The 17,551-nt window shown below is 41.0% G+C and overlaps 1 protein-coding gene across 1 annotated transcript in view; it reads right to left on the minus strand.

The window, feature by feature from the left end:
- Window positions 1–3,692: 3,692 nt before the first annotated feature.
- LOC141052925 (uncharacterized) overlaps window positions 3,693–17,551 on the minus strand; it is a 44,203-nt gene continuing 30,344 nt past the window's right edge. Inside the window, 6 exon segments of the mRNA XM_073550246.1 lie at window positions 3,693–8,193; window positions 11,180–11,270; window positions 11,469–11,566; window positions 11,651–11,774; window positions 12,397–12,576; window positions 12,706–12,855. Coding sequence (XP_073406347.1) covers window positions 6,596–8,193; window positions 11,180–11,270; window positions 11,469–11,566; window positions 11,651–11,774; window positions 12,397–12,576; window positions 12,706–12,855 — 2,241 coding nt within the window. The 3' untranslated portion in view covers window positions 3,693–6,595.

Here is a 17,551-nt window from a genome sequence, read left to right on the forward strand (position 1 = left end):
TTAGCCGGGTAGACTCTCACAAATATATGTGCTTCATAGAGTATATAGGACACCTGAAAGACTATTTAGGGCTGGACTGAGACAGACTTCTGAATGCCCTCGTTGTCAGGCTGATGGGGCCGGGATCTTACACATGTTGTAACACTATAAAAGGAGTGTATGACTGTAGAATTGAGAGGGATCCTGTGGTTTCTATTTTGGGTTATGTGGAGGAGATTCAGATTCAAAATCAGGTCAAATTGGCGATAGCTAGGTTGTTATACATTGCACGTAAATTAACCCCTTCCTGACATCCGACGTACTATCCCGTCCATGGGACCCGGGCCCCTATGCCCATGGACGGGATAGTACGTCTACCGCGATCAGCGGCGCCCACGTGGTGAGCGCCGCTGATCGCGGCCGGGTGTCAGCTGATTATCACAGCTGACACCCGGCACAATGTGTCAGGGGCGGTCACGGACCGCCCCCGACACGTTAACCCCTTGCACACTGCGATCAAACATGATCGCGGTGTACCGGGGGTTAAAGGGAAGCATCGGCAGGGAGGGGGCTCACTCCGTGCTTCCCTGAGCCCCCCACGGCAGCGCAATGTGCAGCGCTGCTGCGGGGGGCTCCTTTCCTGCAGGCCCCCGAATCCAAGATGGCGACGGGGGCCTTCGGGGGCCTGCAGGAAGCTGGCTTCCTCAGTGCCTGCAAAGCGCAGGCATGAGGAAGCCTTCTGCACTGCCTGTGACAGATCGCTGATCTGTCACAGTGATCTGTGATGTGACAGATCAGCGATCTGTCACAGGACAGTGATGTCACACCTGGGACTATTTAATAAAGTTAAAAAAAAAATAAAAAAAAAGTGTTAAAATAATTTTAAAAAAAATCGCCAAATTAGAAAAAAAAAATATATATTCCCCCAAATAAATCCATTTTTTGGAAATAAAAAAACAAAAACAATAAAAGTACACATATTAGGTATCGCCGCGTCCGTAATGACCCGCCCTATAAAACTGTCCCATTAGTTAACCCCTTTAGCGAACCCCTTAAAAAATAAAAAACAAAGCAAAAAATAATGATTTATTATCATACCGCCAAACAAAAAGTGTAATAACGCGCGATCAAAAAGACGCATATAAATATCCATGGTACCGCTGAAAACGTCATCTTGTCCCGCAAAAAACTAGCCGCCACACAGCAACATCAGCGAAAAAATAAAAAAGTTATAGCTCGCAGAATAAAGCGATGCAAAAATAATTACTTTTTATATAAAATAGTTTTCATTGCATAAAACCACCAAAACATAAAAAAATGACCTAAATGAGGTATCGCTGTAACCGTACTGAACCGAAGAATACAACCGCTTTATCAATTTTACCGCACGCGGAACGGTGTAAACGCACCCCCCAAAAGAAATTCATGAAACGCTGGTTTTTGTTCATTCTGTGTCCCAAAAATCGGAATAAAAAGCGATCAAAAAATGTCACGTGCCCGAAAATGGTACCAATAAAAACGTCAACTCGTCCCGCAAAAAATAAGATCTCACATGACTCGGTGGGTCAAAATACGGAAAAATTATAGCTCTCAATATGTGGTGATGCAAAAACTATTTTTACAATAAAAAGCGTCTTTTAGCGTGTGACAGCTGCCAAATATAAAAACCGCCATAAATAGTAAATCAAACCCCCCGTTATCACCCCCTTAGTTAGGGAAAAATAATAAAATTAAAAAAAATGTATTTATTTCCATTTTTCCATTAGGGTTAGGGCTAGGGTTAGGGCTAGGGTTAGGGTAGAGTTAGGGCTAGGGTTAGGGCTAGGGTTAGGGTTGAGATTAGGGTTAGGGGTGTGTTGGGATTCGGGTTGGAGTTAGAATTGGGGGTTTCCACTGTTTGGGCACATCAGGGGCTCTCCAAATGCAACATGGCGTCTGATCTCAATTCCAGCCAATTCTGAGTTGAAAAAGTCAAATGGTGCTCCTTCCCTTCCAAGCTCTGCCATGCGCCCAAACAGTGTTTTACCCCCACATGTAGGGTATCAGCCTACTCAGGACAAATTGCAAAACAATTTTTGGGGTCCAATTTCTCCTGTTACCCTTAGGAAAATAAAAAATTGGGGGCAAAAATATCATTTTTGTGGAAAAAAATGATTTTTTTATTTTCACGTCCGAGCGTTATAAACTTCTGTTAAGCACTTGGGGGTTCAAAGTGCTCACCACACATCTAGATAAGTTCCGTGGGGGGTCTAGTGTCCAAAATGGGGTCACTTGTGAGGAGTTTCAATAGTTTAGGTACATCAGGGGCTCTCCAAACGCACATGACACCCGCAGACCATTCCATCAAAGTCTGCATTCCAAAACGTCACTACTTCCCTTCCGAGCCCCGACTTGTGTCCATACAGTAGTTTTCTCCCACATATGGGGCATCAGCGTACTCAGGACAAATTGGACAACAACTTCCTGTGACGCACCTAAAGGGTTAATAAACTTCTTGAATGTGGTTTTGAGCACCTTAAGGGGTGCAGTTTTTAGAATGGTGTCACTTTTGGGTATTTTCTATCATATAGACCCCTCAAAGTGGCTTCAAATGTGATGTGGTCCTAAAAATAAAATGGTGTTGTAAAAATGAGAAATCGCTGGTCAACTTTTAACCCTTATAACTTCCTAACAAAAAAAAATTTTGGTTCCAAAATTGTGCTGATGTAAAGTAAACATGTGGGAAATGTTAGTTATCAAGTTTTTTGTGTGCCGTATCTCTGTGATTTAAGGGCATAAAAATTCAAAGTTGGAAAATTGCGAAATTTTCAAAATTTTCGCCAAATTTCCGTTTTTCTCACAAATAAATGCAAGTTATTTGTATGAAATTTTACCACTAACATGAAGTACAATATGTCACGAGAAAACAATGTCAGAATCACCGGGATCCATGGAAGCGTTCCAGAGTTATGACCTCATAAAGGTACAGTGGTCAGAATTGTTAAAATTGGCCCGGTCATGAACGTGCAAACCACCCTTGGGGGTGAAGGGGTTAATAGCCAGCCACTGGATAAATGAAGAACCGCCGACGATACAAGAATTTATTAGACAATCAGACTTTATTATAAATATGGAAAAAGGTATTTATGCCAAAAGAAAAAGGGAAAAAAATGTTCAATTCATTGTGGACACCGTGGGTGGAGAGACGATGATCCCGAAAGGAGGATGTACTTCTGAGTATATGTTGCTGTTTTATCTATAAGGGGGAAGGGATACGCTGTAATTGAAAATATGTGACCTTGTTAGACATTGTAATGTCTGGACTTAGTTCTCTGTTTGAATTTCGTTAATAAAAATTTATCTGATTAAAAAATATGGATCACATCAGATGTTCCTACAAAGAAGAAATGGATCGTAGATGTAACTAGTAATGTGTGATATGGACATGTTTATTATTGTAGTGTAAAGAAGTTAGGGACGTTTTTTTGAATGTGGAGACTGTGATCTGAAAGGAACTGTAATAAATAGCACAGGGAGGAGGACATTTTGAATATTTTTTGGAAGGTGAGGGAGAGGGCTGCAATATTTGTCTATATAGTGTATATACAGTGGTGTGAAAAAGTGTTTGCCCCCTTCCTGATTTCCTATTCTTTTGCATATTTTTCACAGTTAAATGTTTCAGATCACAAAACAAATTTAAGTATTAGACAAAGATAACACAAGTAAAAAAAGGCAATTTTTAACTGAAGGTCTTTATTATTAATGGAAAAAGAAATCCAAACCTACCGTACCCTACAAGAGACACTTATTAGCAAGACTTTTTCGTGTTAAAATGGCATCTAATGGTACAAGAAATACAGTAAGTTCTAAAGTAAATTCCCTTCACACTGAAATATACAACTGTCTGTTATTTAGTATAACATCTGTTAGACACATAGTGGATGGGAGATAAACCTGAAGTAATGCTTTAGTGCACATAGGACTAAAACGGGTTATATCAGCCATGACAGGTTGATTATGAGCAGCTGCTTACCACATCTCCACCCATGGGTGTGGATCACTGGGTAAAATGAGATCTGTTTTGTCTCAGAGATAGGCTGTGTATATGGAGGTTTGTAGATCTCCTTGATTGAGTGACGTTGTGGAGTGTCCACCGAGCCAGGGGCCCCGAGCTACACCTGTAAAACTGAATGGACTGCAAATGACTAGACTACTTGACTTAGGGAGATTGGTGACCCTCATGAGGGCTACACCCCCTCTCTAGTGAATCCCTGGAAAGAAGATGCCCGTCGGCTGCATTCACAGGAATGCTAAAGACTATCCCATGGCCAGAGAGGTAATTGAGAGTCTCATGAGGTCGGCGTGGTTCAGGATTTATTGCATCCAATATTCATTGGCCCGGACTTTGTGTTGTTCAGGGACTTGTGAGGGAGGGCTGGAGACCTTAATTGCTCATGTAAGAAACAGGATGGCCCTAAACAAGTCTCGCCTAGCACAGAGCCTGAAGGGTTTAACTTCTGTTTAATGGTGGGAGATGGGAAGGCAATATCCCTAGAAGCGGACACTCCTGAGATAGGGGTGACCAGAGAAAATTTGGGGTCTGCCCTACATAGGCACCTAACTGTAAAAAGAAGCATTTAATAAAGTAATTGTTAGAAACGGCATAACACAGGAGCCGAGGGCTGATACCAGATATCCTTATTTTGTGATGACTGGGGACTTATTGTACCAGGTTACTAAGGTCAGAGAGGAAATACTGGAGCAATTGTTGGTACTAGGACCTTATAGATGGCGGGTGTTGGATAGGGCCTATTCACATGTCTTGGATAGGGCCCATTCACATATCTTGGATGGCCATCTGGGTGTCAACAAAACCCAAGAATGGGTCGGGTGGAGGTTCTATTGGCCCATCTGTCACCAGGAAATCCTAAAATATCGCAAGCCCTGTCATACCTGCCAACTAACCGCTCCCACTTCTCACTTGTGCAAACCTCTTCATGTCTTTGATCCAAAACCCGATGGAGAATGGAGATTGTATAATGATTATTAGAAGCTGAACGAAGTCTCCCAAGTTCGAAGCATATCAGATGTCTCTGAGCTGATCAAGACTTGGGCCAGCAAGGTGCATAACCACCTTGGATCAAACAAAGAGATATTGGAAAATCCCCATGTCACAAGAAGCCAAAGAGAAGATTACTTTATCTACGCCCGACGGTTGTTTTCAATATGTCTGGTTGCCATTCAGACTGCAGCCACCTTCCTGAGGTCCATGGACCGGATCCTCACACTCCATAAGAATTATGCTGAGGCATACCTGGATGATATTGTGATCTTCAGCCCACATGGGGGATGTCATCTGGAAAAATTTCAGGTGGTGTTTAATGCTCTGCAGAAAGTGGGGTTCTCTATAAATGAAAAAAAAAAATGGGAAAGAGGAGGCCAAATACCTTGGATACATGGTAGGTAGAAGCGAAGTAAAATCCCAGATCAGAAAAGTGGACACAATCCAGGACTGGCCAAAACCAGTCCAAACTTTACCATGGTGGCTGCACCCGACTGAGCTAAGCTTAAGGGGACAAAATTAGTCATGGCCAAATAGACGTCAGAGGCGGAGGCGGCCTTTCAAGAACTAAAAGTTGCTCTGTGTAAGCAGCCAGTCCTGATAACCTGCTACTTTAAAGAAGGAATTTGTACTCCAATCAGATGCCTCAGAAGTCGGATTAGGAACAGTCCTCTCTCAAGAGATACATGCATATGAACATACTGTTCTCTACCTGAGTAGAAAATGGTCAGCATGCGAGAAAAATTATTCCATTGTAGAAAAGGAATACCTGTGAACATGAAATGGGCGGAGGACACATTGCGATACTATCTCTTAGGGCGAGAATTTAAATTAGTGTGAGACCCTGGCCCATTCATTTGGATGAGTAAGAAAAAGGGGAAAATGTTCAGGTTACCAGCTGGTTTCTAGCCCTGCAGGATTTCTGCAGCCAGGAGTCACATGGTAATGTTGATGCCCTCTCTAGAATCCCATGTCTAGTAGTAAAAGATGCCAAGTCCATGGCTTTAGGCAGAGTGGGGAGGTATGTAAGTTGGCTGTTAGACACATAACGGATGCGAGATAAACCTGACGTAACGCTTTAGTGCATATAAGACTAAAAGGGGTTAAATCGGCCACGACGTTTTGATTATGAACAGCTGCTCACCATATCTCCACCCCTAGGTGTGATTAACTGCTTAAAATGAGACCTGTTTTGTCTCATAGATGGGCTGTGTATATGGAGGTGCATAGATCTCCTGGACTGAGTGCCTTTGCAAAAGGACTAAGAACCTGGACACTAAGGCAGGTGGGCTAACCAGAACTATTGTATGGACTTGTTGCTTTATGTTTTAGTTTATGCTGGAAAAGGGCTGTATTTGAGTTTCCTGTGATGTGGTTTAAGAGGAATGAAATAAACCAGCCAGACTTTAAGTAGAAACTGTTCCACTTACACCTCAGATCACTACAAATTGAGTAGCATTGTTACAATGTGTTTTTACAAATTCTACATAACATATATTATTTCTCCCTGAGTGCATTATTCTTAGTGGTCAACAAAACATAATTTCCAGCAATTCAGTTTTTACATTCCAGGTATCATAATGCATTCCCTGTGTGGGATTTTAGATGTTCAAGAAGGTGCCTTTTTTGGGTAAAACATTTCCCACATTCTGAACAGGAAAAAGGCTTCTCCCCAGTGTGAGTTCTCTGGTGTCTAACAAGATATAATTTAAGTAAAAAACATTTCCCACATTCTGAACAGGAAAAAGGCTTCTCCCCTGTGTGAATTTTCTGATGTCTATCAAGATTTGATTTAAAGGAAAAACATTTCCCACATTCTGAACATGAATATGGTTTCTTCCCTGTGTGAATTATTAGATGCTCAACTAGAAATGATTTACGTGCAAAACATTTTCCACATTCTGAACATGAAAAAGGCTTTTCCCCTTTGTGAGTTCTTTGGTGAATAGCAAGGTGTGTTTTATCTACAAAACATTTCCCACATTCTAAACATGAAAAAGGCTTCTCCTCAGAGTGAATTCTCTGGTGTCTATCAAGATATGATTTAAATGAAAAACATTTCCCACATTCTAAACATGAAAAAGGCTTCTCCCATGTGTGATTTTTCTGATGTCTATCAAGATATGATTTAAATGAAAAACATTTCCCACATTCTGAACATGAATATGGTTTCTCCCCTGTATGAATTCTTTGATGTGCAACAAGAAATGATTTCTGAGTAAAACATTTCCCACATTCTGAACATGAAAAAGGGTTTTCCCCTGTGTGAGTTCTCTGGTGAATAACTAGACAAGATTTCGTTATAAAACATTTCCCACATTCTGAACATGAAAAGGGCTTCTCTCCCGTGTGAGTTCTCTGGTGAATAACAAGGTATGTTTTATCTACAAAACACTTCCCACATTCTACACATGAAATAAACTTCTCTCCTGTGTGAGTTCTCTGGTGTCTAACAAGGTGTGATCTCTGTCCATAACATTTTCCACATTCTGAACATGAAAAAGGCTTTTGCCCTTTGTGAGTTCTCTGATGTGCAACAAGATGTGATCTCTGTCCATAACATTTTCCACATTCTGAACATGAATGTGGCTTCACCCCTGTGTGAGTTCTCTGGTGAATAACAAGAGAAGATTTCTGGTCAAAACACTTATCACATTCTGAACATAGATATGGTTTCTCCCCTGTGTGAATTCTCAGATGTCTTATAAGTTTTGATTTAACTTTAAAACATTTATGACATTCTGAACATGAATATGGCTTCTCCTCAGCATGAATTATCTTATGTCTAACAAGATCTGATTCCTTGTTAAAATCCCTCCCACATTTGGAACATGAAAATCTCTTTTCCTCTGTGTGAACTTTTTGATGTTTAGAAAAAGATGTTTTGAGGGGAAAACTATTTCCATATTCTGAACCAGAAATTGGCTTCTTTGCTTTAAGAGCATTTCTTTTTTGAATGCCTAATTTCTGGCTTATATTTCTATTAGTAGTCTGTATTGAATCAGAAGAAAGGACCTTTTTCAAAGGATCAGATGATAGATCTTCGCTGTGAAGGGATGATGGTGTACCTGGAGTAATGGCATCTACTTCAATTGTATGATGTGTGATCTCAAGTTCATCTGATTTAAAAATTGAAGATGTCATTTGTCCCCCTGATCTTCGGGTACAGTCATCTGCCAAGAATAAAACAAATTATTTTTTAATAAAATATCCTTGAAATATTTTCGAACTTATATTTTTGAACATTTTTGTATCTGGCCCTGAAGTTATTTCTTCTGCTGTTCTGCTATACTTGAGGGACACAAGGAACCTCTACCTTATGTTAATTACAATTCTCTGATTCGTAGCCTCATTCAATTTTTATATCCTTGAGGGACAAAGGCGAAGGTTAATTGAACAATTGAGGTTTGTTAGTTTGGTAAATAGTAAGTCATCAGGCATTCATCAGTCCCTGCAGCTTGTTGTTCTGCAAACAATGAAGGACAAAATATGCAGTTTAATTGAACACTCAAACAATGAGAGATTACCTCCTCCCTCCTCTCCCAAAACTGTGGATAATGCCCTAAAGTACAGCTGTGGGTATAAATGGTACTTCTCTCCTTCTACAGTGAGACTCTAGAGGACATCAGCCAAAGCACCATGGCTCCAACCATAGGAACACAGATTTGATTTACGTATGAAGACATTTGGAGAACCCAGGTTGAGATATTCAAGTCACTTGGCCACATACCTTAATGGACTGTCAGCTTTGTAAGCTTGCCGCTAACTCCTCTCTGTGGGTGTCTGCCAAAAGCGGGGTGACACTGATTGGGATAATTGTCCCTGGAAGCCCTGAACTCGCAAATGTTCAAATTCCTGGCAAGCCAACTGAACGGTAAAATTCTACCATTTGCACCATCTTATGTACTTACTGGGACTGTACTATATGTTATTGCCTCTGTTGGTGATCCAATAAAGTATCACCTGATACGCCATTAACCGTTCCTCCTAGGACGTAGTTTGCATTCAGCTCACCATCTTGGTAGCTGTTCTCTGAACTTGCTCGAGTTTATCAACCTCTTTTTTTAAAATGTGGTGCCCAGAACTGTACACAGTATTCCAGGTGAGGCCTGACCAAGAGGGGGATAATTACTTCACGTGATCTAGACTTCTATGCTTCTCTTAATACATCCTAGAACTGTTTGCCTTTTTTTGCTGCTGCATTACACTGTTGACTTGTGTGCAGTCTGTGATCTATTAGCATAAATAAGTCTTTATCACACATGCTGTTGCTTAGTTCTATTCTTGCCATTCGGTAGATGAAATTTTCGTTTTTCTTGCCCAGATGCAGAATCTTGTCTTGCATTTTTCCCAGTTATATACCATCCTATTAGTTCCTGCCCATTGTTCTAGCTTATATAGATAATTCTGAATCCTTTCTCTGTCTTCTCAAGTGTTAGCTATCCCACCTAGCTTTGCAACGTCTGCAGATTTGATTAGTTTATATATTTAGATCATTTATAAAAATTTGAAACATTGGGGTACCCCACTTGAAACATTCATTCAAAATTGGAGGTGCAACCATTTATTACTTCTCTTTGAGTAGGAACACTGAGCCAGTTCGGAATCCACCTAACCGCAGCCTTGTCCATCCCATACTTGGTCATTATTTCTATAGGGATAGAATCAAATGCTTTGCTCAAGTCAAGATATACTATATCTACCGCATTTCCCTGATCCTCCCAGTCAGTGATTCCATCATAGAAGGAAATTAGATTAATCTGTCATGACTTGTTTGCTACAAACCCATTCTGGCTCTGGTAAATTACTGATAACTAGTAATGAGCGAGTATACTCGTTGTTCGGGTTTTCCTGAGCATGCTCGGATGATATCTGAGGATTTTAGCATGCTTGGAGATTTAGTGTTTGTCGACACAGCTGCATGATTTGTGGCTGCTAGACAGCCTGAATACATGGCCAGTGTGAACATGCTTTAACATCATGCATGTCATTCAAGTCTACATCAGTTCAGGTTTTTTCTTTTTTTTTTCTAGTATTTTTACACTCAGTACAAATAGGGTGTGGCCTCATTTCTACTGAGCTGTGTAGTTCATATATAGTACCTCTTAAGCTGGTTGTCCGTTTGGGACCCGGAGACACTCTGCCACTATTCACACTAGGTAGGTTTTAGCGTTAGAGAGCGTAGTTACTGTCCCAAATGGGTACACCTTGCTGTGGTGGGACAGCTTTATACTTTTTTTTGATCAAAACAGTGTTTACTAAGTACCCTATGTTAAGTATTTAATGCACTTGCTTTTTTACTTATTTATTTTCATTACGGTATATGCACACATTGTTTTTTCCTTTGGTTTTGTTAGCTTTTATGGCCAGTGTGAACATACTTTTACATCATGCATGTCATTCAAGTCTACTTCAGTTCAGTTTTTTCGTTTTTAGCCTGAATACATGTGTGGAATTCCTAACAAACAGGCAATCCCCACATGTACTCAGCCTGTCTTGCAGCCGCAAATCATGCAGCTGTGTCGACAAACACTAAATCTCCGAGCGCGCCAAAATACTCAGAAATCACCCGAGCATGCTCGGGAAAACCTGAGCAAAGAGTATTCTCGCTCATCACTAGTGATAACATGATTGCAATATGGCTAGACAACACTTCTTATAAAAGGAGAAAGGCCAGTGTCAGACTTCTGTAATCTTTCCGTAGATTGACCACTATTGGCTGCCATTATTCATTCACTTTTGTGTCTAGCCTTTAGTCTAGTTCCAGTCTTCAGCTCCTGAGAACTGTCTTAGTCCATGTTCACATGTGCAGTATTTTACATAAGTATTTGTAAGCCCAAACCAGAAATGGAAGAATCAGAGGAAAAAGTATAATACAGTCACGTGCACCACTTTAGCAATTTTCACCCACCCCTGGATTTGGCTTAGAAATACTGATGTAAAACACTGAACGTGTGAACGTGACCTTACTCAGACTGTTCCCACTCCAATCTTCTCCCTAGGATTCTTAGCGCTAATTTCAACAACTGGAACTACCGCTTGTTATTTCCCGTTCGTGCTCCTCTGGCCATTGGATTGCAGCCGTACTCAACCATTATCACGACAGCCAGTGACTGAGAAGAATCTGTGACTTCACTGCAATAAGTGGTTACTACTCACCTGGGTAGTCATATGTAGGAATCTCCTCTTTACACCGCTCATCACCCCTCACATATGTTTCTGTAGTATTAATATGGGTCAGATATCCGTCCTGAAAAAATATTGTAAAAGTCACAGACAGATGTAGAAGTCAAATTATGATCAGATCAAATCCTGCCATCTCCACCATTCTCAATACACAAGTATAAAACATAAATAATACTGGTGAGTAAAACGAGACTGAGCACGAGACTGTCATAGCCGTCTACACATCATAGGGGAGATCTCATGACACCTTCTCTCCATCTACCTGATGATTCTGAGGAACATTGGGATCTTCTTGTTTACAGTCCTGTAGAAGAAGATGACGGTGACATCTCTCTGGTGTTGTTTTCTTACTGGATAGAACTGGCGGAGACACAATATAAGGATTTAATGCATTCTTTACATACAGATAATTATAGGCCGTATGTATTTAGTCCTGTCTATTACCTGGTGATGTGAGGGGCTGGGGAACCTCCATAATGATCTCCTTGTACAGATCTTTGTGTCCTTCTACATACTCCCACTCCTCCATGGAGAAATAGACAGCGACATCCTGACACCTTATAGGAACCTGACACATACAAGAGGTTTCCCGAGTTAAATATAAGAAATAGCAGGTCCAAACTCAAAAGGCAGTATAAACACAAAGGACCTCAATGGGCATAAACAAAGCAACAGGGGATCACAGAGCATATTCAACCACAGAAATAATTTTATTAGCATAAACTAACACAAAAATTAAGTCTGAGCAGAGTATCACTACCAAAGCTGGAAAACAGGGGATCAATAATAAGAAGTACAGCCAAAAGTACAAATGTATAATGTGAGTAAGTTTATGCAAAACTTGAGGCCCTGCACAATGTGCACAAATAGAAATAATTTTTACTGAAATAAGTGGTCAGCAAACAGTTAATCAATGTGCAAAGGCAGAGCCGCAATAAAGGGTTAATGTAAACATAAAATCTTGCACCCACTCATAGAACCCAAGCATAGGGTATTGTCCTCATGTGAGGTGGAGGGTGTTCGAGAACGATTGCAATAAAATTCTATGGTTGGATATACTCTTTGATCCCCTGTTGCTTTAATTATGCCCATTGGGATCCTTTGTGTTTATAACATACAATGATACCATCATCTCCTCCATCACTTCATAGCGTTACTGTATAATATCCCAGCATTCCCAGCAGTGTCACCTCTCCAGTCAGCAGCTCAATCATCTTGTAGGTGAGTTCTAGGATCTTCTGGTCATTGATGTCCTCATGTATCAGGGGATGAGGTGGAGGCCCCATGATGGGGCTCAGGGGTCTTCTCCATTCCTCAGACACAGGGGCCTGACAGCGCTCACTAGAGGTCTTCTTCACTACTGTGTAATCCTGGTTATGGAGAGACACATTAATAAATCTCACTACAGACATTTCCAGAGTCCTCACCTCTCCAGTTCTGTACATCTGTTATTCCCATAGATAAGAATGATGTAATGTGACGTCATCAGAATCTCTCACCTCTCCATTAAGCCGGAAGAGGATCTCTAGGGTGAGGTGTAATATCCTCTCCGCCATCTTGTCTCTGTCCATGTTCATCCCTGATGGGTAAATCTGAAAAATCCTCTTATACGGAAGATCTCCACTGAGAGGATCTGATATTGTAGGAATCTGAATGGGAGAAGATGACGATGTAACATCATAAAGAATCCCGAGTAACAATACAATTACTGGAGATAATAAGGGAAATATATGAGGTTTATTATTTTACAGCATTTAGTTTCCTATATATTTTACACCACAGACAACAAGCAGTTTCTTCCTCGGAGTCGGCAGCTGAATACGTTCCTCATAGACTCATCTTCCATAACGCTAATTCTCGTCTCATTTTCCGACCCTGGAATCGGCATTAGCAATACTGCAGGAGATATTCATTACACGTGACAGGAGGAATAACTACTTCATGATGAGGACGACATCTTCATCTCCTACTACGGCTCTAGAAACATATCTGGCCAGAGTCCATCACTGACTCCATCACCACCGGCCGTCTATATGAATGTTCTCCGTCTTCCCCGCACTGTTATCTTTTATCCTGTTAGATATCATATCTAATACACACAGAATCATTTGAGGCATTTATAAAAGCTGTTTGAGTTTTATGGGTTTTTTTTCCCTGTGATTTTCAGCTTAGATTTCCCTAGGCGCCATTCCATAGTTACAGGTGTTACATTCACACAGCTTAAAATATATAAATAAATTATAAGGAAATATATCACATTTGTTTTATGGTAGAAACAGATATGTCTGAGTATGTATTTTCAAATTATGTGGTGAAATTACAGTTTCAACCAGTGACAAAGTGTTAAACTATGTTACCAAAAATCGACCTATTGTTCAGTACAGAGTAAGGAAAGCGCCAAACTCTGAACTGGACAATAATTATGTTTAGGGTTTTTTACTGGTTGTAATTAAGACCCCATGTTATAATATTAGATATTTATTATTATTTTATAATTTTTTCTTTTACGTTTTTTTTTTTTTACAGGCGATACAGGAATGTTCAGTTTGGATGGAATGGCCCCTAAATTACATGAAAATCATCAGAAATAAACAGGTGCTAAAAAGTTACAAAATAGAATTGGCACCAACAACGCTTGTAAAACACCATACAAGAAGCGTGAGACACATGGTGCACCTTATATGCCAAATGGTAGACATTATATAGGGATCACAGGAAAGCCCGGCCGAGTAGAACAGTTGTGTGGGGAGTCGGGAGAAATAGAAATCAGCCGAATGATTGTACGGCCAACAGTTATCTCATGTATATGGGGCCATTAGTATCACACTGACAGGCAGGGATAATAGCCCACATTCAATAATGTTCCATTCTCCATTCTTGATGAGGACAGAGAGAAGACATCTTCTATATATCTGAGGTAACTGAGAGACGACAACCATTATTGTGTCTGAGGCAGAAAGACATAGGCAGAGAGCCTCCTCCATTATATCTGGGGCACAGAGACAGGGAGTCCTGTGTTCCCCATAGACACCTCCCAATATATCGCCATGACAGCCGGGGCCTAACAATGGGGTCCGAGAACGAGGTCATTAAAGTATAAAAAGAAAACAACAAGGTAAAATCCAGCTCCATTCACTAAAGATAAGAAGTTCTACTTCTGGGATAATCTGTCCCCAGAATGTCTCCATTCCATGTACAGCTCACCACAGATAACAGCCCCTCATACATCTATAGCACCGGCACGGGGCCACATCTCCAGACCTGGGAACCTGACCCAGGAGGTCGGTGCTGTGTCCCGGGGTCATCTGTATCTGTACCAGGAGTGGGGGAAGGGGGGATTTATTTATTAGAAGGAGGGGGGAGACATATTGTGGGGGCAACTTGTACTATCATAATGTGTGTAAGGAGGGGTGGTGGTACTGGGGGAACCGGGAAACTTATACTGTGTGGGGGGGGATGGTGGTATCATGGGAAAATTATACCTTGTGTGGGGATGGAGGTACTGTGGGAACATTTTACTTTGTGTGGGGGGATGGCGGCACTGTGAGAACATTATACTGTGTGGTGGGGTGGCGGTACTGTGAGAACACTATACTGTGTGTGGGTGGATGGTGGTACTGTGGGAACATTATACTGTGTGGGGGAAGGCGGTACTGAGGGAACATTATAGTGTGTGTGGGGGATGGAGGTACTGTGGGAACATTATATACTGTGTGGGGGGGATCGCGGTACTGATATAGAAGAGTTAATGGTTTGCTTTTATACCCCTTTAATTGCCTTTAAGACTTCTAATGCCTTCTGCCCTATTATTGCTAGAGTTATTCTTATGTAGACTACTAGTCTCTGTGTTCAAGGAAACTAAACTTGTTATATTTGTTCTCAAAAGTCAGTTACAACATGTTCTGGACACATTGTAAACATGATATAACCCTGAAAGTGATGATGGGGGCTACTTGAGCTCCATAGAGTTGCATTTGTTGTAAACGGTATAAAATATTGCCTTGTATTTCATTACGTCAGATAAAGTGATTTGACCACGGCTCGTGTGTGTTGAGTCTCTTTGTCTCCAAGCGCTTGTCATCAGAAGGGCGAAAATCTCATAATCCGGACTCACTGGTGATCTGGCATACCTGACTGTTGGTCAGAACAAAAAGCAGCTACAACAGTTTTTGGCGCCCAATGTGGGGCCTTGGAAACCAGCCTATTCGGAATCTGTATGTGGGAGCTTCCTGGGAGGTTGAATATGCAGAATCCAGGCTGTAGCAGGTGAGAACATTTATTCTTACATTGATTCTGCGTCTGCAGCCTCTCTAAGGATGTCTACATATCTCTGGGTAAGACTGTACAACACGGTTCAAAAGAACCCACATCACTAGTGAGCGGTGAGTATGTCTGTATGAGAGTTGAATAATAGAGTAATAAGATAATAATTGTCATCTGTATTATCTGTTAATCTGGTCTGGCAATATACTAATATACTAACTGGTTGTGTACTGGTGTACTATGTAGCACAGAGCCTGGGATAGACTGTGCAGTGATTTTGGATTGGCAGTAAATCATATGAGGCTGTATTTTGTATAGGGCTGGGGTTTTTGGTTGTTTGGTCCTTGTGGTTTAAAAAGTTGGCTTTGGTGTTCTCAGAGTGTCAGTGGACACGGCTGTAGGTTAAGGTTTCAAAATCCATAATGCAATGTAGGCAGGCTGTGTGAATCCTTGTATGTATGTCTATGAGAACCTCTGAATGAAATGAGAGATGAGTAATTGAGTATAAGGGATTTTTGTTATCTTCTCTTTGTAAAATCAAATGACCGCCGAAAAGTGAAAGAAAAAAATCCCTGAATGAGCACATATGAATGAATCATCACACATCATTTTGTGTCAATAGATTGTTACCTTTCTAGTTGTGGTGGAATCCCAGACAGATGCATTATAGATATTTCAAATCTACATCTGAGACTGAATGAATTGAGTAATGATATAGCTCGTGTTATATGTGACATTACATTGTAAAGTTTCCTGAATGCATTTGGCCAGAAAAGGGCAAGACTCAGTTAATCACATTATACAGTTATCTGCTCTTACAGTGAAATCCCGTGATTTTGAGTTTTCCTTGTAGAAATTGATTCTGATTAAGTCTAAAGATCTACTGCATTCTGTTATTTTGTGAAGGACACTACATTCTGATGGGAGGGGGAATGATGCCGCTGTTCGGTTTCCTCTTGTCTTATCTCTGCTGTGCTCAAGATTCTCTGTGGTTCTGAAAAGCTCGCTATTAGATTTATGCATTTTAAAGCAACAGTACTTAATTGAAGTGGAATGAAATTTTGTAAGCTGAAGTTGAAAGTAAAATGTGGTACCTAATTTAGAAGGAAATTGTAAGTGATTGTTTGGAGAGTGTAAGTGATTGTTTGGTCATAAATGTGTTTGAACCTGCTTCTAGTTGTGTGATTGATTTGTATAGCAAATTGTGGATCAACAAAGGAGGTAGCCGACTGTATGGCTGATAAAGTAGGTTAGAGGCCTATCACACCTGGGCCTTCTTACTTTAGTCAGCGGGATTTTTTGTTGTGGGTGAGAGGCGAAGGCAAGGAGCCTTCAGGATATACCTTGGCAGGCTCACTCTGACTTGCTATGTGTGGGCTATAAGACAGAGGTCTAGACACACAGAAGGGCATTTCGGAAGAAAGGTGAGCTACCGGCAGAAAAAGGTTGAAGCCATGGGCAACTTTTTCTGTATACGGTCGGTGCCCCAATGATATCCAAGACAGCTATGCAGATTGTAAAAGACAGAGAAGGAAGCATTAAAACAAGTGGGACCAATTTTGAAAAAGGCAAAAATACCAGAGTGTGAATGTTTGGATGTACAAAAAGGCACAGACAAGGGAAGAAAATAGCAAGTGAATAAATGGTGTTTGAGAATGTGCAGCAGTATGGAAGGTGTATTATGAATGTTTTGATTGACAAAATTTAACCAGAGACCCAGACAAAACAGATGGACTTGTAAACACTGTGATCAGACTCAGACAAACCCAGACTGAATAGCTACTTGTGTGACCTATACTACTGACCTAAGCAAATTGCACTAAATCCTGTCCAGACAAGATCACATGTAGTGACTAGTGTTGAGCTTTCCGATACCGCAAGTATCGGGTATCGGCCGATATTTGCCGTATCGGAATTCCGATACCGAGTACCGATACTTTTTTCGTATCGGATACCGGAATCGGAAGTCCAAAATGCAATGAGCCACTTTTGTGGCTCTGATTGGCTGCCGAAATGACGTCATCATGATGCGCTGTCTGTGCGCATCATGATGCACCGTCAGTTCGGGCCTTCGGGGGGGCT

The sequence above is a fragment of the Dendrobates tinctorius genome, unplaced genomic scaffold (assembly GCF_039654945.1).
Source record: "Dendrobates tinctorius isolate UK_male_01 unplaced genomic scaffold, ASM3965494v1 ptg000164l, whole genome shotgun sequence".
Classification (NCBI taxonomy): domain Eukaryota; kingdom Metazoa; phylum Chordata; class Amphibia; order Anura; family Dendrobatidae; genus Dendrobates; species Dendrobates tinctorius.